General features: G+C 39.1%; 1 protein-coding gene across 1 annotated transcript in view; it reads left to right on the plus strand.

Moving 5' to 3' along the window:
• CPNE4 (copine 4) overlaps nt 1–22,507 on the plus strand; it is a 354,676-nt gene that overhangs the window by 214,953 nt on the left and 117,216 nt on the right. The window contains exons 5-6 of the mRNA XM_063114381.1: nt 1,155–1,238; nt 4,304–4,393. Coding sequence (XP_062970451.1) covers nt 1,155–1,238; nt 4,304–4,393 — 174 coding nt within the window. The remainder of the gene's footprint in view (nt 1–1,154; nt 1,239–4,303; nt 4,394–22,507) is intronic.

The raw sequence follows: 22,507 nt of genomic DNA on the forward strand, positions 1-22,507 counted from the left end.
CATCTGTCTGAGAGTCCTAAAGCTGTCAATATGTGAGGACCAAGAAGCTGGAGAGATGGAACCTGTCATGGTGATTCAGACATTCTGCGCAGATTTTCTACTCAAGGCAATTCCTCAAGACTTATTCCTAAAATAGCATGGATCGAGAGGCTGGGAAGCCTAGCAGAAAATAACTACTAAGATACAGAGATGTTGAGCAGAGTTTTTGGTGGTCTCATTGGACTGGGGAAGAAAAACTGAAGTTCAGCGCCTCTAAGAGAGCTAGGGCTAAAGATTCATAAATGTTTTAGAGAAGGGAAGTTAGTCCAACAGTTTGAGTGGCTTATCCTCTCAAGGCGTTTACTAATTAGCAAATATCAGTGTAGGGAGAAACTGAACAAAAACCTAGAGCCAAGAGACTAGGGAGATAAACAGAGCCTTTGGGAGTCTCGCAAATAAAAACTGGCATTGAGGACTTTTCAAGGAGGAACAGCCCTCATAGACACTCAGGCCAGTTAGAGCTCTTTAAGAACTATACCCAAGGAGTGAAAAAATCGGAAATAGATTGAAACTTTAAAGACTTCTGAAGAAACCTAAACTCTAAATAGCTTAATCTTAATTGGATTCAGGTGACCTCCCCCATCTTAACTGCTTCCTATAAACTGAAGACTCATCTAAAACCTTTATAATCTTTCTTATACTGCATAGACTACTTAATCAGAAATTAACAAGCACACCAAGAGGCAGAACCAAGAAACAGATAATAGAAACAGACTCACAGGTGATCCAGATACTGTAGTCATCAGGCATAAGCTTTATAATAGCTGTAATTAACATGTTTAAGATAGCAAATATTTCTCAAAGAACTGGGATTTGGATTAATCTTTGAAGAATACTTTGGATTTTAACCAACCAAGTAATTACTTTACAAAAGACTCAGAGCTCAGATGCAGCTCATTTTAGCAAAGCGATCACAGGGATGAAGAACAAAGCCAAGAGAGGGTGATGTTTGGGTAGAAGAGAGATTGGGTAGAATTGGGGCAGATATTCAGGGAAGGATAACAAGCATGACCTCCATTCCACATGAGTTTCCTATTGATTAAATCTCCCTGATTGATCAGGACTATACCAAATGCAGGTCGAAAAAAAAAATTATTGCTCCTTATCTATTTTAGGATTTCTTCAGTAAGTCTGACCCATTTCTGGAAATTTTTCGCATGAATGATGATGCAACTCAGCAGCTCGTGCACCGAACTGAGGTAAGGAGAGTCATTTTCAACCGTGCCATCTCAACTCCCAAGATGATAAACTGGCCTGTTTTGAGAAACCCCTGATATTTCTTAATGTCTGTAGATATGCACTCAGACTTGGGGTCGTCACTGCCCTCAAGAGGACTCTCTGACATTTTTAGCTTTTTTTGTTTTATTTTCAAAATTTAGATGTCAAAAGAGAAGACCTTCTCTAACCCAAACTTTCCACTGTTGACCTCCAATATAGACAGCCAGCAACTTATTAAGAATAAAAATATTAATACTAGCTAAGATTTAATGAGGATCACTAGGTACCCAGCATTGTACTAAATGATTTACATGCATTATTTTGTTTACTTCTCACAATAATCCCTTGACATCATCATCATTATTATTACCCCCATTTTACTGTTGAAGAAACTGAAATTTAGGGAGGTTAAGTCACTTTCTCAGGTCTCACAGCAAAGGGTGGAGCTGAGGTTTGAATTGAGGTTATTTGACTTGAGCCAAACTGCCTCCCCAGGGAAAGTACATACACTGGACTAATGTCAGGACTGTCATATGAAGAGCTGCCCTGTCTCAATAGCCACTTGGTCTAGCTGTATCTCCTTCTCACCCTCCATCCTCTTTCTCCAAGTGGCCCTAAAAACCTTACCTCCACTACTCTACTACCCACTACCACACACACATTCAACGAACAACTCATATATCCCTTTTTATTTTATTTTACTTACAAGCTTGTCCAAGAAGGATCTGTAGGGGTAGAAAGTGTATGGATAAGGAGAAAGCAGCATAACTATGCTGAATGACTTGGAGCTGAGAGAAGACCCTGTTGTGCTTACATGCCAGTGGCAGGGTAAAGAAAGAACCCCCATGATTTTCATAGGGTGATGATGGGGGTGCCATATTCCCACTGCCCCAGACTCTAAAACCAACTCCAATTTCTTGAAGTGATAGAATTGCAGGTGGTGTTAGAGGAACTTGTCGTGTCATTCTTAAGGTACAAAAATTATGTAGTCTTGGATGGGCCAGTTGTGGATATCATCTCACACATAGTTGGCATCTAATAAAATGTGTTAAATAAAAGAATGAATAAATGAATGGAGCTGGATATAAAGAGTATGTTCACTGCATACTACAGAACAATGTGAGGCTCTGGAACTTATTCTTTAGAGAATATATTGAGGTGTAGCCAGCACAGCTCTACCACACACTACCACACATAAAGATTCCTTTTGTGAAATGAACTTCTTCTGGGAGAAGTAAATAAGCTTTGGGGAAAATCAGAACTGGTATCCACTTATGCTTTTGCTCCAATCAATGAATGGTGGCTTTAATCAGGGAGAAAGGAGGTGGATGGCATATTGTTGGACTTCTTCTGTCATAAGATCTTCCTCTCTTTTTGGCTTTGGGGTTAGGGGGAAAGTTGAGAAATGACAGCATTTCTCTTCTCATTATTGATACTGGTAAATTCTCCTATTCCCAAGAATCTCTAGAACTTCCCCCCTTACCCCAAAGCCAAAAGTCTCCTGGAGTCTCACAGGAAACATGATTGTAAAGTTTTCCAATGAATCAAGCAACATAACATTGATTTTTCCTTTTGCTTACTCAGTAGATACAAAATAATACCAGGTAACACTGTCCTCTTTGGGGCAGGGAACACACACACACACACACACACACACACACATTTTAATTTCAGAGGAAATTTCTAGTTGTTTTTGAGTTTTTCAAAACTATTTCCATTAAACATCTTTATTTCTTAGCATTTTCATATAAGGGTGAGAAATTAAATTAACCCAAACAATTTTATCTTATTTTCCTTCTTAACAATCACTTTGATCATCCTAAGAGTATCGGGACACATAACAAAGACACATGGGAACATTATTTCTTTGCTTCAGTGCATTGAAAGAAATTTAATAATGAATTCATGATCTCATCAATAATTTATAATTATATTAAGGAATCCGGTAGAAGAGGAAATCACTTATTAAATAATGTTATTTGGATAGAAAATTAATTTTTTAAAATGCTAAAACCTCTGCTAACTAAAAACTTCATAAGAAGAAAAATCGATATGAGAGAATTCCATTTAACTTTATTTGTATGTTCCCTAGAGGAGTGGTTTCTCAAAATTTATGCATCAGAATCACCTAGGGGGCTCACCTTCTGAGTGTCTGTCAGTAGGTCTGGGTGGAGCCTAGATATTTGTATTTTTAAGAAATTTCCAGGTGCTGCAGCCCCTGCTGGCAGGAACCCCACTTTGGGAACTGCTGCCCTGGAGTACACAGTACAATGCTAGGCATAGAGCAGCCACTCATAGATTCTGAACCAAACGTAATTATTTGAACCATAGTGATAGCAGTATAAGACTTGACTGGTATGGTCTCAGGCAGTACTTAGCCGAGCTCATGATTAGTAAGCTGGTTTTAAAAGGGTTTTACTATGTTATAGACTTAGTTCGTAATCTGAAGTTGACCCTTTTATGCCTTTCCAGGATATTCCAGTTGAGATGGTGATGAGCTAGAATAAGTATGCTCCCAGCATTTCTTCTAGAAACTTCTCTTCTGACTTGGAATCTGATGTGACTCAAAGTCACAGATTACCATCTACCTCTTTAGCAATAGAATGGTCTTGCCACACCCTCCACTTTCACCAAGAGTCTTTGCCTCTGCTGACCCCAGGAGAAGGAAATGTGTGCCAGACATAGCACTGATGATCCTACAGAACTGGGGTCCTCTATTAATGGCCAGAGGGAGCCCCACCTCCTTAATTCCAGCCCCTTTTGATATAGAACAGGTCATCTTTAGTATCCACATGCTGGACAATACTATTGTCATTATTCATGAAACAACAGCCAGGACAGTGACTGCAGGAGTTTTGCCGATAATGATCTGCTTAGTGGGTACCCTTAGAAGATTTACCACTTCAGGTTTTCATTAAGGCACCTGTTCCAGACAATTGTCCTTTTCATAAGCATCACAATGGCTTCTCAAGCAGTTTTAATGTTGAAATGTGAAAATGTCAGGCATCTCCTCCCCCACTCATCACTCCTCTCTTTCTTTTCCCAGGTTGTGATGAATAACTTAAGCCCAGCCTGGAAATCATTCAAAGTATCTGTAAATTCTCTATGCAGTGGAGACCCAGACCGCCGGCTGAAGGTCAGAAAATCATTTATGTCTGAGAAATGCAATTTTTAAAATGTATTTAACCCTCCTCTTTCTCTTCAAATCAATGTTGGCAAATCCAAAATTTCCTGTACAGTTTACCCAACCTTCCTACGTCTGTGTCTTTATGGAAGAATCAGGGGCTATTTTTTTTTTTTTTTTTTTTTTTTTTGCTAGAGCCATTGAAGTTCATGTAATATCCCAAAACAAATCCTATGTTATGTCAGGAGGCAAAACCCATGGCATCTCAGAGATGAAACCATGGCAATAAGTCCAGAGTATTATTGGGAGTTATTAAAAAACAAAATTATTGTTGTGTCAATTATCTATTACTGCATAACAGACTACCCCAAATTTACTAGCTTAAAACAACAACCACATGTTGAGCTTATGAATGTGAGTACTGGCAAATTGGGCTGAGCTGATCTCGGTAGTTCTTCTGTTAGTCTCACTTGGACTCCCTCATGCAATTGCAGTCAGCTGCCCGTGAGCAGCGTGGCTTTGCTTCTGGGGGTTGGCGGGCTGTCATCTGGAGTGACTGGGGTGTTTGGGCCATGTGGTTGTCATTATCCAGAAGGCTAGCTTGGACTTATACACACAGTGACCTTAGGGTTCCAAGAAAGCAAGAATAGACACTGCAAGGCCTCTCTGAGGCCTAGGCTCGGAGCTCACACACGATATGCCCTCTTCCACAGTCTGCAGGCCGTAGCAAATCAATGGCCACTGCAGACTCAACAGGTAAGGAGATAGATTTCGCCTCTTGATGGGAGGAGCTGCAAAGCACTGTGGCCATTTTTTCAGTCTATACAAAAGCTTTTTGAACACCATGAGAATGTAGTAGTTGGAAGAAAAAGATGCACTGTGAGGGTCAGGAATCACCAAAGGAAGACAAGGGACTCAATGCCAGAAGCAGACTCCAGGAGACCTTCACTATGGTCCGTGGTCTGGCCCTTGCTCTACCTTGGAAGTCCAGGTGTCCCATGTTGTCACTGCCCAGAGCTGATTATACCAATTCAGGATAACTAAGAAAATTCACTGGAGACTCGTGCCTATAAACCAAAAGGCCAATTGATTAATGTTCCATGAGAAACATGATCATACACAGATTATCAGCAGACCCAGCAGTCACATCAGCTTCACCAGGGCATTTTCTTGTGGGCAAACCACATGGAAGACAGTTGTCAGAAGGTTGCTGTGATAGTCTGAGTGCAGAGCCAGAGATGCTGGATAACTGAGACAGTTGATGGCTTCAGACTTTGTTCACTGTGTACCCAGGAATCCTGCACAGTGCATGGCACAAAGTAGACCCTCAGTAACTGTCTCTGAAATTAGTGCATAGAGGAGCAAGGGAGGCAAGTGGAGGTCAGCAAGGTGTGTCTGAGCCTGGCGGTGAGGAGGGATCACCCACACTGGTGTGCTGGCCTTTACCAGGCCACCAAACCTGTACTGTTACCTACACACAATAACCAAATGCAGCTGTTCTGAAAGGCAGAATAGACTTCCTATATTGCTCTTTATTTGTGTTTATTGATTATTTCATAATGAAGAAAACTGTGAAATTCTGGTAAGGCTGTCCCCAGTCAACTTTCTCCAAAATAAAGTGGTACCATAGTGGCAGGCAGCAGCTCTGTCAATATGGATATCATTCTTCCCCAAAGCCCTCCCTCCCCCGCAAAAATACAAAGTGAATTTTTTTTAAAAAACCATCTGTCCGGTTAAATTTTAAATCTTAGCAAAATTTTAACAATTATTAAATCTTTGTCCCAATGAGGTTTGATGTATTTAATTCTCATTTATTCAAACTCCCACAAAAACCACATTCAAATAACCAACTTTTTCTTTTCCTTTTATTTATATATTCTGTACTCCTCCTTTGTGGGAAACATAAAAATAACATTGAAATAGATCTTTTTCAGAAACTGATTTTTAAGATTTTTTTATTTTGGAAATTTTCACACATACTGTACATAAAAGTAGAAGGATGCTGTGATGACCCCCTCCCCACACATCACACAGCTTCAGCAATTATTAACTCATGGTCAATTTTGCTTCATCCACACCCCCCAACACTCACTTTCCCTCCCCAGCTCCCTCCACTAATCATTTTTGAAGCAAATCCTAGGCCAGGGTTGACTCATCCATTAGGCACAGCAAGCCAGTGTCAGGGCCCATGGTGTGTTTCAGAGTCCACAATAATATTTTAATTTCATTTAAAATCAGAGGGAAAAAATGAACTGTAAGATTGAATAAAATGTTTTAATTTTTTTCTTACATCAGAAAATGATGAATTTTTAGGGCCCACAAAAACCTACTATGGTGGGAAGGGCCTTTGGAGGAAAAAGGGCCTCGGGCCAATCAAAGTCATAGTGAGGCCCTGCCCCAGACATCCTCTCACTCATCCGAAAATACTTCAGTATGCATCGCTGAGGATAAGGATCTTTCTATAAACATAACCACAAAACCATTATCATACCCCAAAATATTAACTATGCTTCCTTAATACCATCGTATATCCTGCCATTATTCATACTTGCCTGATTCTCTCATTGTGCAATTGTTGTTTGTCTGTTTGTTTTTGAATTAGCATTTAAACAAGGTCCAAGCAGTGCATTTGATTGCATGTCTCTGAAGTCTTTTTTAATCTGTTAGTTCCCTCTACCTCTTTCCCCCCCCCCTTGCAATTTGCTTAATGAAGAAACCAGGTTGGTTTGTTCTATAGCATTTCTTACATTCTGTATTTCCTATATATGGGTAGTTAGGACTTGATCAGATTCAGAGTCTGGCAAAAATGTCCCCAGTATTATTAAGAATTCATGAATTTTTTATGTATTTGAGTGTTTTCATCTATTTCAGTTATTATTATTCTTTTGCAATCTTAAATTGTCCATATTTCACCAACAAAAACCCCTTCAAGTTGGTTCTTGAGTTCTTAAGTAAACTTAGCAGTGTTTAATACTTTTCATGCTTTCTGAAATGAATTTTTAAACTATACAAATTTTGAAATTTTACAGTTCTTTTTCTTCATAATATGTATCTTTCTATGGATGCTGAGTCATGTTTTAATGTCTCTTGAAATAATTCTTCTCATAGTTATATCTCTACCCACAGAGCTGTGAGGTTCATGTGTTTCATTTCGTTTTCAGATTTTAGGAGTTTTTTTTTTCAAATTTTATTTTTTGTATAATTATATACAATATTTACATGTTTCCAAAGTCAAAACTGCGACACATGGTATATTAAGAAAAGTTTGGCCTCCGTTCCTGTCCCTTCCACCTTTTACCCTCTTCCATTAGCAGCAATCATTTTGTATATGTTTTAATACCTGGTAGACCTTGCCCCTCCCATTTCTGTATTCCTTGTCTTTTTAAGGGTTTTCCTGGATATTTTGCCTATTTGTTCTTTCCATTTAGCTTTATAAACAACTTATCAGAAAAGAGACAAAACGATGGCATTTTTATTGAGATTGCATCAAATCTGTAAAGTAGGCAGAAACGTCCTTTCCTTACTACTGAGTCTTTCTATCCCAGATCGTGGCATGTTTTTCCATTGGTTTGTCTCCTTTTGTGTTTTGTAGAAGTGCAAAATGTCTTAGTGTTTTTCTCTTATAGTTTTGCAACATTTATTTTTAACTTTATGCCTAGTTATTTTGCTTTTTTATTTGTTTTGTTTTTGCTATCATAAATGGCAAAATTCATTATACTCATTATACCTTCTGACTATTGTTTGTATATAAAGGCCTCAAATTTTGTTTGTTTTCTTAAACTGCTATTTTGTTAAGTTCTTTTATTGTTTCTAATAATTTTTCTGTTGATTTGGGGGGGTTCCCAATATATAACCATATCATCTGAAAATGGAAATAGGTTTGTCCCTACTTGCTTACCTCTTATGGCTCTCGTTATGTCTCTTCTTTAATTGCATGGGCTAATACCTCTAATACAATGTTAAATAATGGTGAAGATAGAGGACATTCTTATTTTATCCATCAGTGTAATGGAAAATCCTATAGTGTTTCACCATTAATTCTAACAGAGATTAAATTTTTAAAGTAACCCTGAAAGTGTTAGAGGCTCGGTACTTTCTTAGCCACGTCTACTGTGGCTTAAATTCTTATGATCTTAAATACACTTAAATACCTTAAATATTCAGAAAGCATTCTTGTTTGTTATGATAACCCTAGAGACAGCACCACAACATGCCGAAATGTCTTCTGAGCTAAAGGAAATGACACTAGTTCCTGAATAGGTTTAGGGTTGTATTCAATATTAGTTGTGTAATAAAATACCTATGATATCTATGGCATATCAGAGTTTACAAATTCCTTATCAAAGTCATGACTTTATTTACTTCTATCCACACTGTGAGGGAGGCTCTGTTATTATCATTTCACAGATGAAGAAACTGAGGCTCAAAAACCCACGTTGTCAAAAGCCAAACTTAATGCTCTTTCTGTTGGATTGTGCTGTCTCTATTTTATTGTATTATATTTATTAGACAGTTAATCATCCTGATAAGCACATTTTTTAACTCTTTCAATCAGAGTGTTTTACTTACTATCGTTCTAACATTTAACAGAAACAAGATTTGTCTATATGTAACATATTTCATAAAGTCTGAGACTATCAATTATTTAATGTACCACTAAGGAAAAAATGCTCAGTAAAAATATAACACAATGCTTTCTTATCAATGTGTGATTGATACGAAAACATGGACCTCTTAGAGTCTATGAAATATGGCATTAATCAGTTCCTTTGATTTGACCAACACATTGTTAATACCCAGTCCATACTCTTTAGGGGGCAATGCTGGTGTTCAGAATAGATTTTTCCAGATAGTAGTTGTAGAGAAGAAGAGGGTGAGAGGACACCATCAGCAAGCATTTATTAACACCCTAATTGTGCCTAGTACTGTGGGAAAATTCCATGCCAGAACAATCTTGGCAAAAACCATATAAGTACCCCGAGACCATTAATCACATATATTAAAGGACCATTTTCTGTCTTCTTCTCTAATATCCAAACCACACAGGGAACTTGGAGACTGTCCCCTATACAGAGTTCATCCTGCATCCTCTGAGTATGATTAATAGAAGCTAGTTGCCTTGAAGAGGGGACTAAGATGATGGGGACCAGCTGTTTCTGAATCAACTCGCCCCCACACCTCATGCAGGAGAGAGGCCCAGGTTATTAACTGAGGTCGTGGTGGGATGGGTACAAAAAAGACACAACCAGGCAGAAGGAAGTGGTGGAAGAGAAGGAGATGCAGGTCCCTAAAGTCAAAGTAGAAGTGAGTAAGACCCAGGAACCCGTGGAGGGATGAGACAAGTCTAAGGCAATGAACAAATGATATTTTCGCCCATGGTTCATCTGGCTCGTTCTCTGTACCCTCCCTTTTGGGCTGCCATCCCTGATTGATTTAAAACAGCCATGTTCATGAGCTGCCTGCCAATACACCCAAGGTTGGATTCCTGGCCAATCAGAAACGTGGTATACTAAATCAGAATCCCAGACCAGTGGTCCTGGAATCTTCATTTTAACAGCTTTCATTAGCAATGCTGGGGCACACTGTTTGGTGAGCACACACTGAGAAATCCTGTTCTCTTATTGATTCTCTAAACCTCGCCGGCTCGCTACTGGTACCTCCCTTAGGTAGTTCAGCATTTTTTCTGCTGACTTACTGCAAGGCTGTGGGTGTCTGTGTGCGTGGGTGTGTGTATGTGTGTGTGTGTGTAGGTGTGTGTGTGTATGTATATATGTGTACATTCTGTGCTTCTCCCTATGTGAAATCCTTCACAATTGGATCAGCCATGGCACAGGGATTTCGATTCCACTTATGTAATGGCACTCCTGAGCCCAGCACATTGCCTCTACTGAGATCTGCAATCAATACTGCAGCATGGAAGAGCAGTGACCAACTTAAATAGTGTTAAATCATGCAGGAATCAAGGAGGCTTCTGAATTGATAGAAAAATAATAGACACAAATGTCCTTATTTGTGTCTTTCCCTTATCAGTGTGACCAGGCCATCCTAAATTGGAATTTTATTTTCTTCGCAAATTCAGTCTTTGCATCGAACTCTCTGAGCCAGACTGACACACAACTGCCAAATGGACTCTTCAAATGTGTTTTTAGACCTTGGACCTTCTCCCTTTATTCCCAGCACCATGTGACTCTTAACTCCTGGGTCTCTACGTGCCTCTTATTTTGCCTCTGATCATTTAGACTTAGTTGCCATATCTGTTTTCTTTATGTTTCATGCTGATTTTCTCTAACAAACCTTCTGCCTCTTACTGCTTGAAAAGGAAGAAACCCCACCCAAGTTTCAATGCCCAGAATTCAATCCTTAACAATAACCCCAGTTCAGCCCCATAATTCCCCCAAACCCATAGAAGGGGCTTCAACTGTTAGATACCCTGTGGGTTACATCAACATTTCCTAATTTTTGGTGCAAATCACAGTCATTTGGAATTGAGAAGTCCATTGCTAACCAAGGCAGGCAATTGAAAGCAATTTTACTTCCCTCTCTACCTTCCTTTTAATTATAAGGGAAAAGAAAAACCTAGGTAGTTTATGTATTCTTACATTTTCTTGAGATCTGTTAAGACTCAAGTGCTTTCTTTATGGCCTTCTGGATTCAAGGGCTGCTGGTTTTGAGCCTATTGATAGTTCACTTTGCCTAAATGTCCTGAATTTACTGGAGAATTGCAGACTCACAAAGTTCTCTGTATTGGATTAGCCATGGCACAGGGATTTTGATTCCACCTATGTAAATGGCACTCCTGAGCCCAGCAGGTTGCCTCTACTGAGATCTGCAATCAATACTGCAGCATGGAAGAGCAGTCACCAACTTAAATAGTGTTAAATCATGCAGGAATCAAGGAGGCTTCTGAATCGATGAAAAAATAACATGTTGTCTTAATTTTAATAATTCTTTCTTTTCATTAATAATACCCCTTAGTTTACAGATGAGGAATTCAAGACGCTGTGTTTTAGCAAATTGCTTTACACAGATTGATTACACAGCTAAGTTAGCAGAGCCTTAGTTTAAACCCAGGCCTCTCAAGCTACATAGTCCCTGCTCTGAGCTATTGAAAGACAGCTGATATTTACTGAGCACTTACCAGGTATCGTGTACTGTGCTGGGCACTTTGCTTAAATTTTCTCATTGAACCCTATAATGATCTTAGATTAAACAGTGCCACAGTAACAAAGAGCACCCATGTAATACAAGTTGATTTCTTGCTCACGTAACAATCAAAGGTAAATCTTTCTAGTCAATGCCTGCCTCTTCTTTACAAGATGATTCAGGAGAGTTGGACTCCTGGTCAAACCTGGTGTACCTTACCTGTGATGGCTCCTGCTCTCTCAGCAATCTGGAATGAGAGTGTGACAGCTCCTAACAGATTCTTTCCAATTCCCAAATTTCTTCCTTTGGAAATCTTTGTGGGGGAAAGGGAGGTTCTTCTTTATCCAACCATTATGATCAAGGAACACAAAAGAGGTGGCACAACCAAACCAATTTGTTGGAAAAATCATCCATGGTCACGCTCTGTCTCTGTCTGATTTGTCTGTCTTTGACTGATTTTAAAAAATGTTTTTAAAGAAATCGCCTTTGGAAATCACTTTGCAATTCTGAACTAAGAGTACCAAAGCAATGGTAATCAGTACCCTGATGAGATTTCTAGTAGGAAAGTCTTCACAGACCAGATCAACATCCCATAGGCCTTTGCACTGAGGCAGCTTTTTCAGAGCATTCAGCTTTTCTCCCATATTTTAAATATTAAATAGGAATATCATGTGTTTTTTTTTTTTAAAAAAGCATCACAATTAGCATCATCTGAGCATTTCTTTCTGGAAAGTATTTTCAATAGAATCACCAAATAAAACATGGTGAGAACTGTCTTTTAGGAATAAGGTCAGCTTTTATAAAGAGAGTGTCTTTGAGGCCAAGAGAAATAACACTTTCTTAGGTGCTTGGCAGAACAGTCCTAGAGGCCGTCCCCAGGAGCTGGAGGAAGTGTCAGCATCTCCTTACAGATGCAGTGTTCATGAGATCCCACCCGTCTGCAAAGCACTAAGACTTCCAAAAATGGTTGAGGAAGGCCAGTGTTTTGTCCACGTGGAGCACACAAAATTAATGTCAAGAGAGCAAGTTGACTAACCTCACAAAAAATAGTTTGTTCTCTGAGAGTGTATGAATTACCTTCTTTCTTATGACTCTGAACTCATTGCAAAGGAGGGCAAATGCTTTTGGACCATCCCAATAATGAGAAGAAAGGTAGAATGATCATCCCCCAACCTCCACCCCATGCAGTTAGAGAGAAACAAGCTAGAGGTGGAGAGATGCTTCCTCACGTTGTCTACAGAGGCCACTCGGGCTGAATGGCTCCAGCCGGGGTCTGCTTTCACCTGGTCTGGGCTCCAGCTTCTTTGCCAGTACAGGAACTCCACTTTATCCAGTCACCCGGGCTTGATGGGACCTGGAAGATTTGAACCACGCAGGACATTCTGCCAGGTTTTGCAATTTGGCCTGCCCTTTTAAAGCCCCCTAAAAAATCTCCCTTGCCATCTACTTATTCTTACACCCCCACATATTGACAGTACTAATTAGTTTAATATTTCTGACCTGGGACACTTCCTTTCATTTAAGGCAAGTCTAAATTTATTATGGAAACTTTCTTATTGTCGTGCCTTGGAGGACACCATGCTGCAGCCCATTATATTCTCTCCTAACAGTTTTTTTCCTTCAAATTTAAACATATCTTTTCCTCCACCGTTCCAGGGGGTTACAAGAAGGAGAGGAAGAAAGGGAAAAATCTGAATGAGGAAGGGAAAAACACTCCTTCAGGAATGAGGGGCTGGAAAGAAAACTGCAAAAAGAAGAAACAATATCTTGGCCACATCTGGTTCACACAGCATAGCTTTTGGAGGACAAAGGGGCCTAAATTCTTTTCAGAAAAGGAATTGGAAGGAAAGCAATCTCGTGGGTATTCCAGATGTCAGATCCCTTTCATTTCACTGGCTTATTTCATGATTTAGTACTTTACTTCCTTCAAACAGTCTCTGAAATAGCAAGGATCAAATCTAGTACTAAGAATAATCTATCCTGGCTTACCTTAAACTGTGAGATTGTTAACGGTATAAATCAGGAAAGGGAGGTGGGATGAGTGAGGCAAACAGCATTCAATTAAGTCTTGCAGTGGGTAAGAAAGGAAAGGACCATCCTCTAGATTCTGATCCTTAGAACTTCTTCTGTGATTTGTCTCCCCTCTCCCCCTTTCCTTTCCCTTGGCAATTAAACCTTTGCTCGAACATTGTTGTTGACCGTGCGGCATGCCTGATCACACGACATTTAAAACACTTTATGACAGCTATTCCATGAAAGAGTAAAATCACTAAATGGACTTGTCAGGAAGCATTACCTCCAACCCATCTCCCCTGCAGACCAGCAGGCCCGCTTCATGAGCTCTCTTATAATCCACTCACCCCTGTTACTCCCAATAATGAAATCGACTCTGAAGGCATATGGTGTGCCAAACCACAACAGACCTTAAGACAAGGTCAGCATATGATCTAGAACAACGTTGTCAAACTTTAGCAGCACCAGAATCACTTGGAGGGCTTGCTGAAACACGGACTGCTAGCCCCATCCCCAGAGTTTCTGATTCTGTGTGTCTGAAATGGAGACGGTGAATTTGTATTTCTAACAAGTTTCTAGTTCCTGCTGATACTGCTGGTCCAGAGTTCACTAGTAGAGAATAACTGAAATAAAAGAAATAGTCAAGAAACAACCTCAACAACACGCTTCTCTCAATTCACCCATCTCCACCTTAAAATGTCTCTGTGTCTGCATCCACTATTTTACCCTTTCCAAAACTATCATTCATCTGCCCACTTTACTCCAGTTCCTCATATTACTTAAAGACTCTTTCTCAGCTAGTCATTGACACCAGTGTTTTCTAGAAGGAAGCTTTGGGGTCATCTCTCAGTCAAGACTTCTCAAACTCAAAACCACTGACATTTTGAGCTGGGTAATTCTTTGTGGTGGGGGCTGGTCTGTGTATTGCGGGACGTTTAGCAGCATCTAATATAACCTCTCCCCACTAGTTGTGAGTAGCAGCCCCCAGTTGTTACAACCAAAAATGTCTCCAGACACTGCCAAATGTTCCACAGGGGACAAAATTGCCCCTGTTTGAGAACCACTACTTTAGTCAATTGTATCTTTATTCTCTCCCTTTTTTGTTGGGATTTAAGAGTGAAAATTCATTGCATCCCTTGCTGTTTGGTCCAATTGAGAAATGAAGACACAATTCAGAAACATGGCCATCAAAACACCATTTCATTGCTGCTAAAGCTGGCCCTGGATGCATGGTAGGAATTCTTCTGGAAATGTTTGTCTTGCGATTAACGATAGGTGAAGAAGCCCATAATTAGTCTTAGGCTGGGCAGAAAAGAATTGTATAAATACCAAGTGGGACTGCAGTGGCTTAACTAAGGTAGTGCTTCCCAACAGATATGCAGGTTGAACGTCCCTAATCCAAAAATCCAAAATCTGAAATTCTCCAAAATCCAAAATTGCTCATTTTTTGAGTGCCAACATGACTCTCAAAGGTCAAGTTCAAAGGAAATGCTCTTTGTAGCATTTCAGATTTGGGATTTTCAGATTAGGGATGCTTAAAGTATAATGCAAATATTTCAAAATCCAAAATCCAAAAAAAATATGAAATCCAAAATGTGTCTTGCCCCAAGCATTTTGGATAAGATATACTCAACCTGCATTAGAATCACCTGAGGAGCTTTAAAAAATATATTGATTACTAGCCCTCACCTCAGATCAATCAAACAGTATTTCTGGGTATAGGGCTGAAACATCGAAAATTTAGAACAGCTGCTGAGGTGATTCTAATGCGCAGTCAAAGTGAAGAACTGCGGTTTAACTTAATAGACTAAGAAAATTTAATCTTTTGTTGGATTTTTCTTAAGGGTATTGAGGACACAACAACCCAGTCTGACACAAGATCTCCCAGTAAGTTTCTTAAGATTTTTTCAGTCAACTAGTCCACAAAATTCTGCTGACATGTAAGTTGCATAAACTTATTAGAAGGAGCATAAAATATTTACAAGCTTCAGAGTAGGCTTCTTGGAAAAACATAATGTGCAAGCCAGGACCTTGAAGGTGTGTGCAAAGGGCTGGAAGTTGGTGATTAGTAGGTTCAATGCTGCAGCATTTTAATGTGTTGGGGAAGAGGCCCCAGGGCAGGATAAGAGATGACCAAACTGGTGAGGTAAACAGAATGCTGTGGGTCATGTTAAGGAGTTTAGATTTTTATTCCAAGAGCAATAAGAGACACTGAGGGGTTCTATGCAGAAGGTTGTATTTAAATTCTTAGGATCAGTATTCTGCCTGTTTTGTGGAACTTGAATAAAATGAGAGCAAAGCTGAAGGCAGGAGATCTGGTTAAAAGTCATATCAGTAATCCAGGTAATAGTTATTTACCACACAGGAATGACCAGAACTTGGTACAGATTGCCTACTGTGAATAAAAGAAGATAGAACATTCAAAAATTATTTCCTGATTCCTTATTAGGGATCATATAGGTAGAAAATGGCACCGTATCTTAAGATGAGACCACTGAAAGAGCAGGAAGTTTGGGATAGGAAAGATGAGTTCAGTTTTGTACTTGTTGAGTTAAGGTGTCTATGGACCATCCAGTGGGCAGTTGGCCCAGGCTTGTCTTAAGGTTAGCCCTGAAAGTCCTACATCCCAGAAAATCACTCAGTTCTGGGCAAACCAGAACAGTCAGACAACTTGGCATTTGGCTATGTGAGTTTGACTCTCAAAGGAGAGAGCCAAGCTTGGGCATAAATGTGAGATTGTCAGTAAATAGATGGCATGTGTGTGTGTGTGTGTGTGTGTGTGTGTGTGTACATGCATGTAAGTGCTCATGTGTATATGACTAGAAGGAAGCAAAATTATAACAGTACACATTTCTCAGTGGTTAAATAATCAAGCTACTTTTTAGAACTGTTTTTAAAATTTTTCTCTTGATAATGTGTTCCATTTACAACAAAGAAAAATAAAACACTAGTTTAAAATTCACACACACATTTTAAATATCCATACCAATTTTTTTTATATTTGCTTAGACCTTTTCAGTCCCTATTTAAAAATTCAAAATTGAAATAATTACTTTTAAAAGTCCCAGAGGGTTTTCCTGATGATGGGCAAGCATATTCTATTTTTGTATAGTGACATTATACAAAGTTAGGAAATAGACTATGGATCAATTTGGCTTATCTCCTCTTACATTCTAGTGTCTGTTTGGGCTTAAGTAATCCGGCAATAGAGGGATTCCTTGGTGATATGAACTCAAATAAACAGAGAAGGCCACTATCCTTCTAAATGTTTACTAGTTTTCTTAGATGAGTTTATCATAGACCACGTTCCCGTGTTGTTCGTTCTGTGATGACAACCTATGCCACACGATGATTAAGCGTATGTTTGGAACTGTAGCTGCAGGACCTAACTTCTTTGCAAAGCACATGGCCAGTGATTTCATTAGCGAGCCTTTAAAACAAGTGGGCTGGGAATGGTGACACCAATCCTCACTCAGAAGTGAGGAAGAGGACATGGAGGGAGCCTACATGAGTCCCCTGGATTCTGTGGAACCATGGACAGCAATGCTGAGATTTGAAGCCAGGACTCCTTAAAACCATGTGATGGAGACCGTAAGGTATTCCCCCCACCTTGTCTCTCCACTGCTCCCACCAAAAAAACAGAGCCTGAGAGGAGAAATGACTTGTCCTGGACCACACAACTCGTTAGAAGCCAGACCAAGACTTGTATTTGGATTTACAGAAGGGAAAAGAGCATTAAGCCATTAGCGTGTACCTTCTGTATGCTGGGAACTATGCCAGGTACTTTCCCACATTTCATCACCTCTAATCCACACAAGAAAATTGCAAGGTGAACAAAGAAAACTGAAGCTCAGAGAGTTTAGTAAACTCCTAAAAATTCACAGGCCTCTCAGGGTCGAGCCTGAAGCCCACATCTGGTTGACTCTAACTTGCATCCAATGCCTCCTGAAGGTTTCCTATGGCCCCATGGTCCTTCCATCAGTCCATACTACCTATCAGGCTACACCACATTCTGACGATTGGGCTAAATGGGGAAACAGGTTTAATCGCCATCCCTAAGGCAGGAGAAAAACAAAATGGCAGATTTGTCTATCCATTATCCTCAGTGACTGAAGGATAAAGGAAGAGGAGAAACGCCAACAACCTTCTGTGACTTAATATCACCCAGCACATTTTGGGTGAAAGGTCCTTAGCAACGAATAGCCAGGAAACAGGAACCTCAAGAATTTTTCTAAGCCTGTAATAGAAGCCCAGAGAACCCTTTAGTGTTTTAAATATCTCAGGAGAACCCTGCATATAAGTGGGAGAAATCATGTATAGGGAGAAAGGAAAAGGCGCCCTAAGCAGTTCTTTTTTGCTTTTCTGAGTCTAAAATCAGTGATGGTAAAAAACTCTTGCTTTTCTGCCTATGTTGTATATACATGTTTCCTAATGCTTTCTAACATCTTCTCTTCGGAGCCTCACCTAGGAGGTAGTCAGGGCAGGAATTATTGTTCTCATTTTATAGATGAAGAAATTAAGGCATAGATTAAGTAATTTGCACAGGATATCAGGGATAACTAGCAAAAGTGGGAAAAGAAAGTAGGAAAAAGCCATTGTTTCAACTAGTTTACAATTTTTTTTGCATTCCTATCAATAAAAGCACCCTCAACATATGTATATTTTATTAATTATATATCTTTACTATTGTATTTAAATAATATGTGTATTTAAAATTTTTGTACAATAATAGAACTTTTAAAGGATGTGGTAAAAATTAATATAATTAAAAGTACTGATATTTTCTTCCTTCACCCCAATTGTGGTGCATACACCCTAGGGTGGCTCTTATGATTCCCACCCTCTAGTATCCATATCTTTGTGTAATTCCCTTCCTTGAGTGTGGGTAGGATCTCTGACCTTCTAACCAATAGATCTGGCAAAGGTAATGGGATATCATTCTTGTGGTTATGTTACATGATATGGAATAGATGAAGATGTAATTAAGACCCCCTAATCAGTTGACTTTGACTTAATCAAAGGGAGATTATACTAGTGGTCCTAACCTAAACAGGTTAGCCCTTTAAAAGGGTGGGTAGGTCTTCCCTGAAGTCAGAGACTCTGTCTCTCTGTTTCTGGCTTTTAAGAAACAAGCTGCAAGGAATACTCCAGCCACAAATCCTGCCAACAACCTGAGGGAGCTTGAAAGCAGATCCTTCTCTAATCAAGCATCCAGATGAAAATGCAGCCCAGTTGACACATAGATTTCAGCCTTGTGAGATCCTGAGCAGAGGACCCACCTAAGGTGTGCCTGAACTGACCGGCAGAAATTGTGTGATAACAAATGGGTTCTTTAAGCCACTATTTTTTAAAATTTAATTTTATTGAAGCATACATATTTGTAGGGTACAAAGCTGACTATCAATAGCTGTGTACAATATATGATGGTCAAGTCAGGATAGTTAATTTATTCACCATTACAATAGTATTCATTGTTGTCTGTTAACCAATTTCTCATTAATATGTCATTAAACCCCCTCCCTCTCCTCATCCCCTGCCCTCTTTCCACTTCTAGTAACCACAGTTCTGTTCTCTCCTTCTAAAATTTCAATGTATTATTGTGATTGTTGCTTTATTTCCTTTTTCTCTCTCTCGATTGTTTATTTCTTTATTTACTAATTCAGCTCCCACTTATGAGTGAGGACATGTAGTATTTCTCTTTCTGTGCCTCTATGTTATGTTTCACTTAATATAATTATCTCCAGGTTAAGCCACTATTTTGAGATAAATTGTTACACATAAAACTAATACACCAGTGGATGGTCTTCTTGTTTTTGCATAGTTTATTTTCTAGTTAAAGAATCTGAACACCTACCAAGAGTTAGGCACTCTCTCAGCACTTTACCCACAAGATCTCACTTCATTCTCCTCCAAACTCTGTAAGAATTGATATATATACACATGTATATATATGTATACATGTGTATATATATATATGTGTGTATATATATATATATCTTTTTTTTTTTTTTTTTTTTTACTCATTTTGAGGGTGAGGAAACTGAGATTCAGCAGGATTAAGCAACTTGTCCAGGGCCCACAGTTAGAAGTAATACCATTCACAGTACCTACCAAAAGAAAGAAAGAAAGAGAGAGAGAGAGAAAGGAAGGAAGGAAGGAAGGAAGGAAGGAAGGAAAAAAAAGAAAAGAAATACCTACGAGTAAATTTAATGAAAGAAGTGAAAGACCTCTACAATGAGAACTACAAAATATTAGCAGAAAAGTATTAAGAGGAAACAAATAAATGGAAAGATATCCCATGTTCATGGGTCAGAAGAATTAACATCATCAAAATGCCCATATTACCCAAAGCAATCTACACATTCAACACAATCCCTATCAAAATACCAATGACATTCTTCAAAAAAATAGAAAAAATGATCTTAAAGTGTGTGTGGAGTCACAAAAGGCTTCATATAGCAAAAGCAATCTTGAACAAAAAGAGCAAAGTTGGAGACATCACACTTCCTGACTTCAAAATATACTATAAAGCTATCATAACTAAAACAGCATGGTACTGGCATGAAACAGACAAATTGACCAATGGAATAGAATAGAAAGCCCTGAAGTAAACCCACACAATTATAGCCAACTGACTTTTGACAAAGGTGCCAAAAATATGCAATGGGAAAGGGACAGCTTCTTCAACAAATGGTGCTGGGAAAACTGAATATACGCAAGTAGAAGATTGAAACTAGACCCCTATTTCTCACCATGTGTAAAAGTCAACTCAGAATGGATCAAAGACCTAAATTTAAGACCCCAAACTATGAAACTACTGGAAGAAAACATGGGGAAAACACGAAATGAATGGGAGTGGGCAGTGCTTTTTTGTGTGGGACTACAAAGGCACAGACAACTAAAGCAAAAATACATAAATGGGACTACATCAAACTTTTTTGCTTGTGCACAGCAAGGGACACTACCAACAAAGTGAAGAAACAACCTACTGAATGAGAGGAAGTGTTTGCAACCACACATCAGACAAAGGGCTAATATCCAGAATATATAAGGAATTTAATGGCTCAATGGTAAAAAAATAAAATAAATTTTTTTTAAAAAAACCCGGTTATAAAATGGGTAAAGGACCTAAACAGACATTTCTCAGAAGAAAACATACAAATAGCCAACAGGCACATGAAAAAATGCTCAACATCACTAATCATCAGGAAAATGCAAATTAAAACTGCAATGAGATATCATCTCACTCCAGTTAGAAAGGCTATTATCAACACAACAAAAAATAACAAATGCTTGCAAAGATGCAGAGGAAAAGGAACTCTCCTTCTTTGCTGGTGGGAGTGTAAACTGGCACAACTATTGTGGAAAACAGTATGGAGTTTCCTCAGAGAACTAAAAATAGATCTACCCTATGAACCATCTATCTCACTACTGCATATATAACCAAAGGAAATGAAATCAATATATCAAAAAGACATCTGTACTCCCACGTTCATTGCAGCACTACTCACAGTAGCCAAGAGATGGACTCAACCTAAATGTCCATCATGGATAAATGGATTTAAAAAATTGATACACACACACACACACACACACACACACACACACACACACACACAATGGAATACTACTCAGCTATTAAAAAAAAAGATATCATTTGCAGCAACATGGATGAAACTGGAAACCATTAAGTGAAGTAAGTCAGACACAAAAAAACAAATACCACATGATATCAATTATATGTGGAATCTAAACAATATATGTGGTTCTCATAGAAGTAAAGAGTAGAATAATGTTTACCAGAGGTAGTGTGTGGGGGGAGGAGGAAAAATGGTGGACTAATGAGTACAAAACTATGTTATCTACCCTAAGTGAATCACTATGCAGTACATGCATGTATTGAAACAATGCACTGTACCCCACAAATGTATACAAATAAATGTTGAAATATTTTTTAAAAATCATGATCAAGGAGCAAAACCAGAATTTTCAGAATCGTCTCAATTTCGCATATTTAAACCATTTATTCTTTTAAAATGATAATCATTTGCTAAGTATCTTTTAAGTTCCAGCTATCTTAACTATGTTAAATATGCAGTCTCATTCATTCAGTCATGTATCAATTTCCATTTAAGACCTCCTCTCTGTGAAGACCCATGCTAGGGTCTAGGGGTACAGAGATGAATGTCTCTACCATCAGGACACTCAAAGTGTAATTGGAAAGCCTGATGTCCATGCATAAGCAGACAGATTTTTTTAAGTGCAGAAATATAGAGAAAGAAAAATTATTGGGGCACCCATCCTGGGACATGATAGAATAGATATGGTCAGGTCTGTATTTCTGATAGTTAGTCTGGCCCCATGGACTTAAAGGAAAGGAAAAACCAGTTATGGGACTGCTGTGATCCAGCCAAGAGGTGAAGAGCCATGATATTGAAGATGAGAATGCAAAGGAGTCATTTGGCAAGTACTTTGGCAGGAAATGGTGATTGCGTAGATACCAGAAAAGGGAAAGTGGGGAATCAAGAAATCTTTCCAATTTCTAACTTGAGTAATTCCTCCCATCAGCCCAGCAGGATAGATATTGTTATTGCCATTTTACTCAGAGAGCCTCAAGATCAAGTAACCACTAAGGTCGGGGTCAAGATTCAAAACCCAGGCCACTTGACTCCAAAGTCCTTACTTTCCACTACAAACCCAACCTCCACCAGGATCTTCATATTAATCTGACCATGTGCCCCTTTTCTTAGACCCAAAAATCTTTCCCAGGACCATTGGATGGAGTGGGGGAAATGAAGGGATATGACAGGTTTGGAGAAGGTGGAAGGCAGGCAAAGGGTGGAGTCTGATAAACAGGTTTCTCTTCCTTCCACCTCCTGCATTCCTTCCCCACGGCTCTTCTCCACTAGCACGTGCAAAGTTCTTCGGGTTCACCCAGTAACCTGGTCCTGTCTGTAGAAATCAACACAG

The sequence above is a fragment of the Cynocephalus volans genome, chromosome 11, assembly GCF_027409185.1.
Source record: "Cynocephalus volans isolate mCynVol1 chromosome 11, mCynVol1.pri, whole genome shotgun sequence".
NCBI lineage: Eukaryota > Metazoa > Chordata > Mammalia > Dermoptera > Cynocephalidae > Cynocephalus > Cynocephalus volans.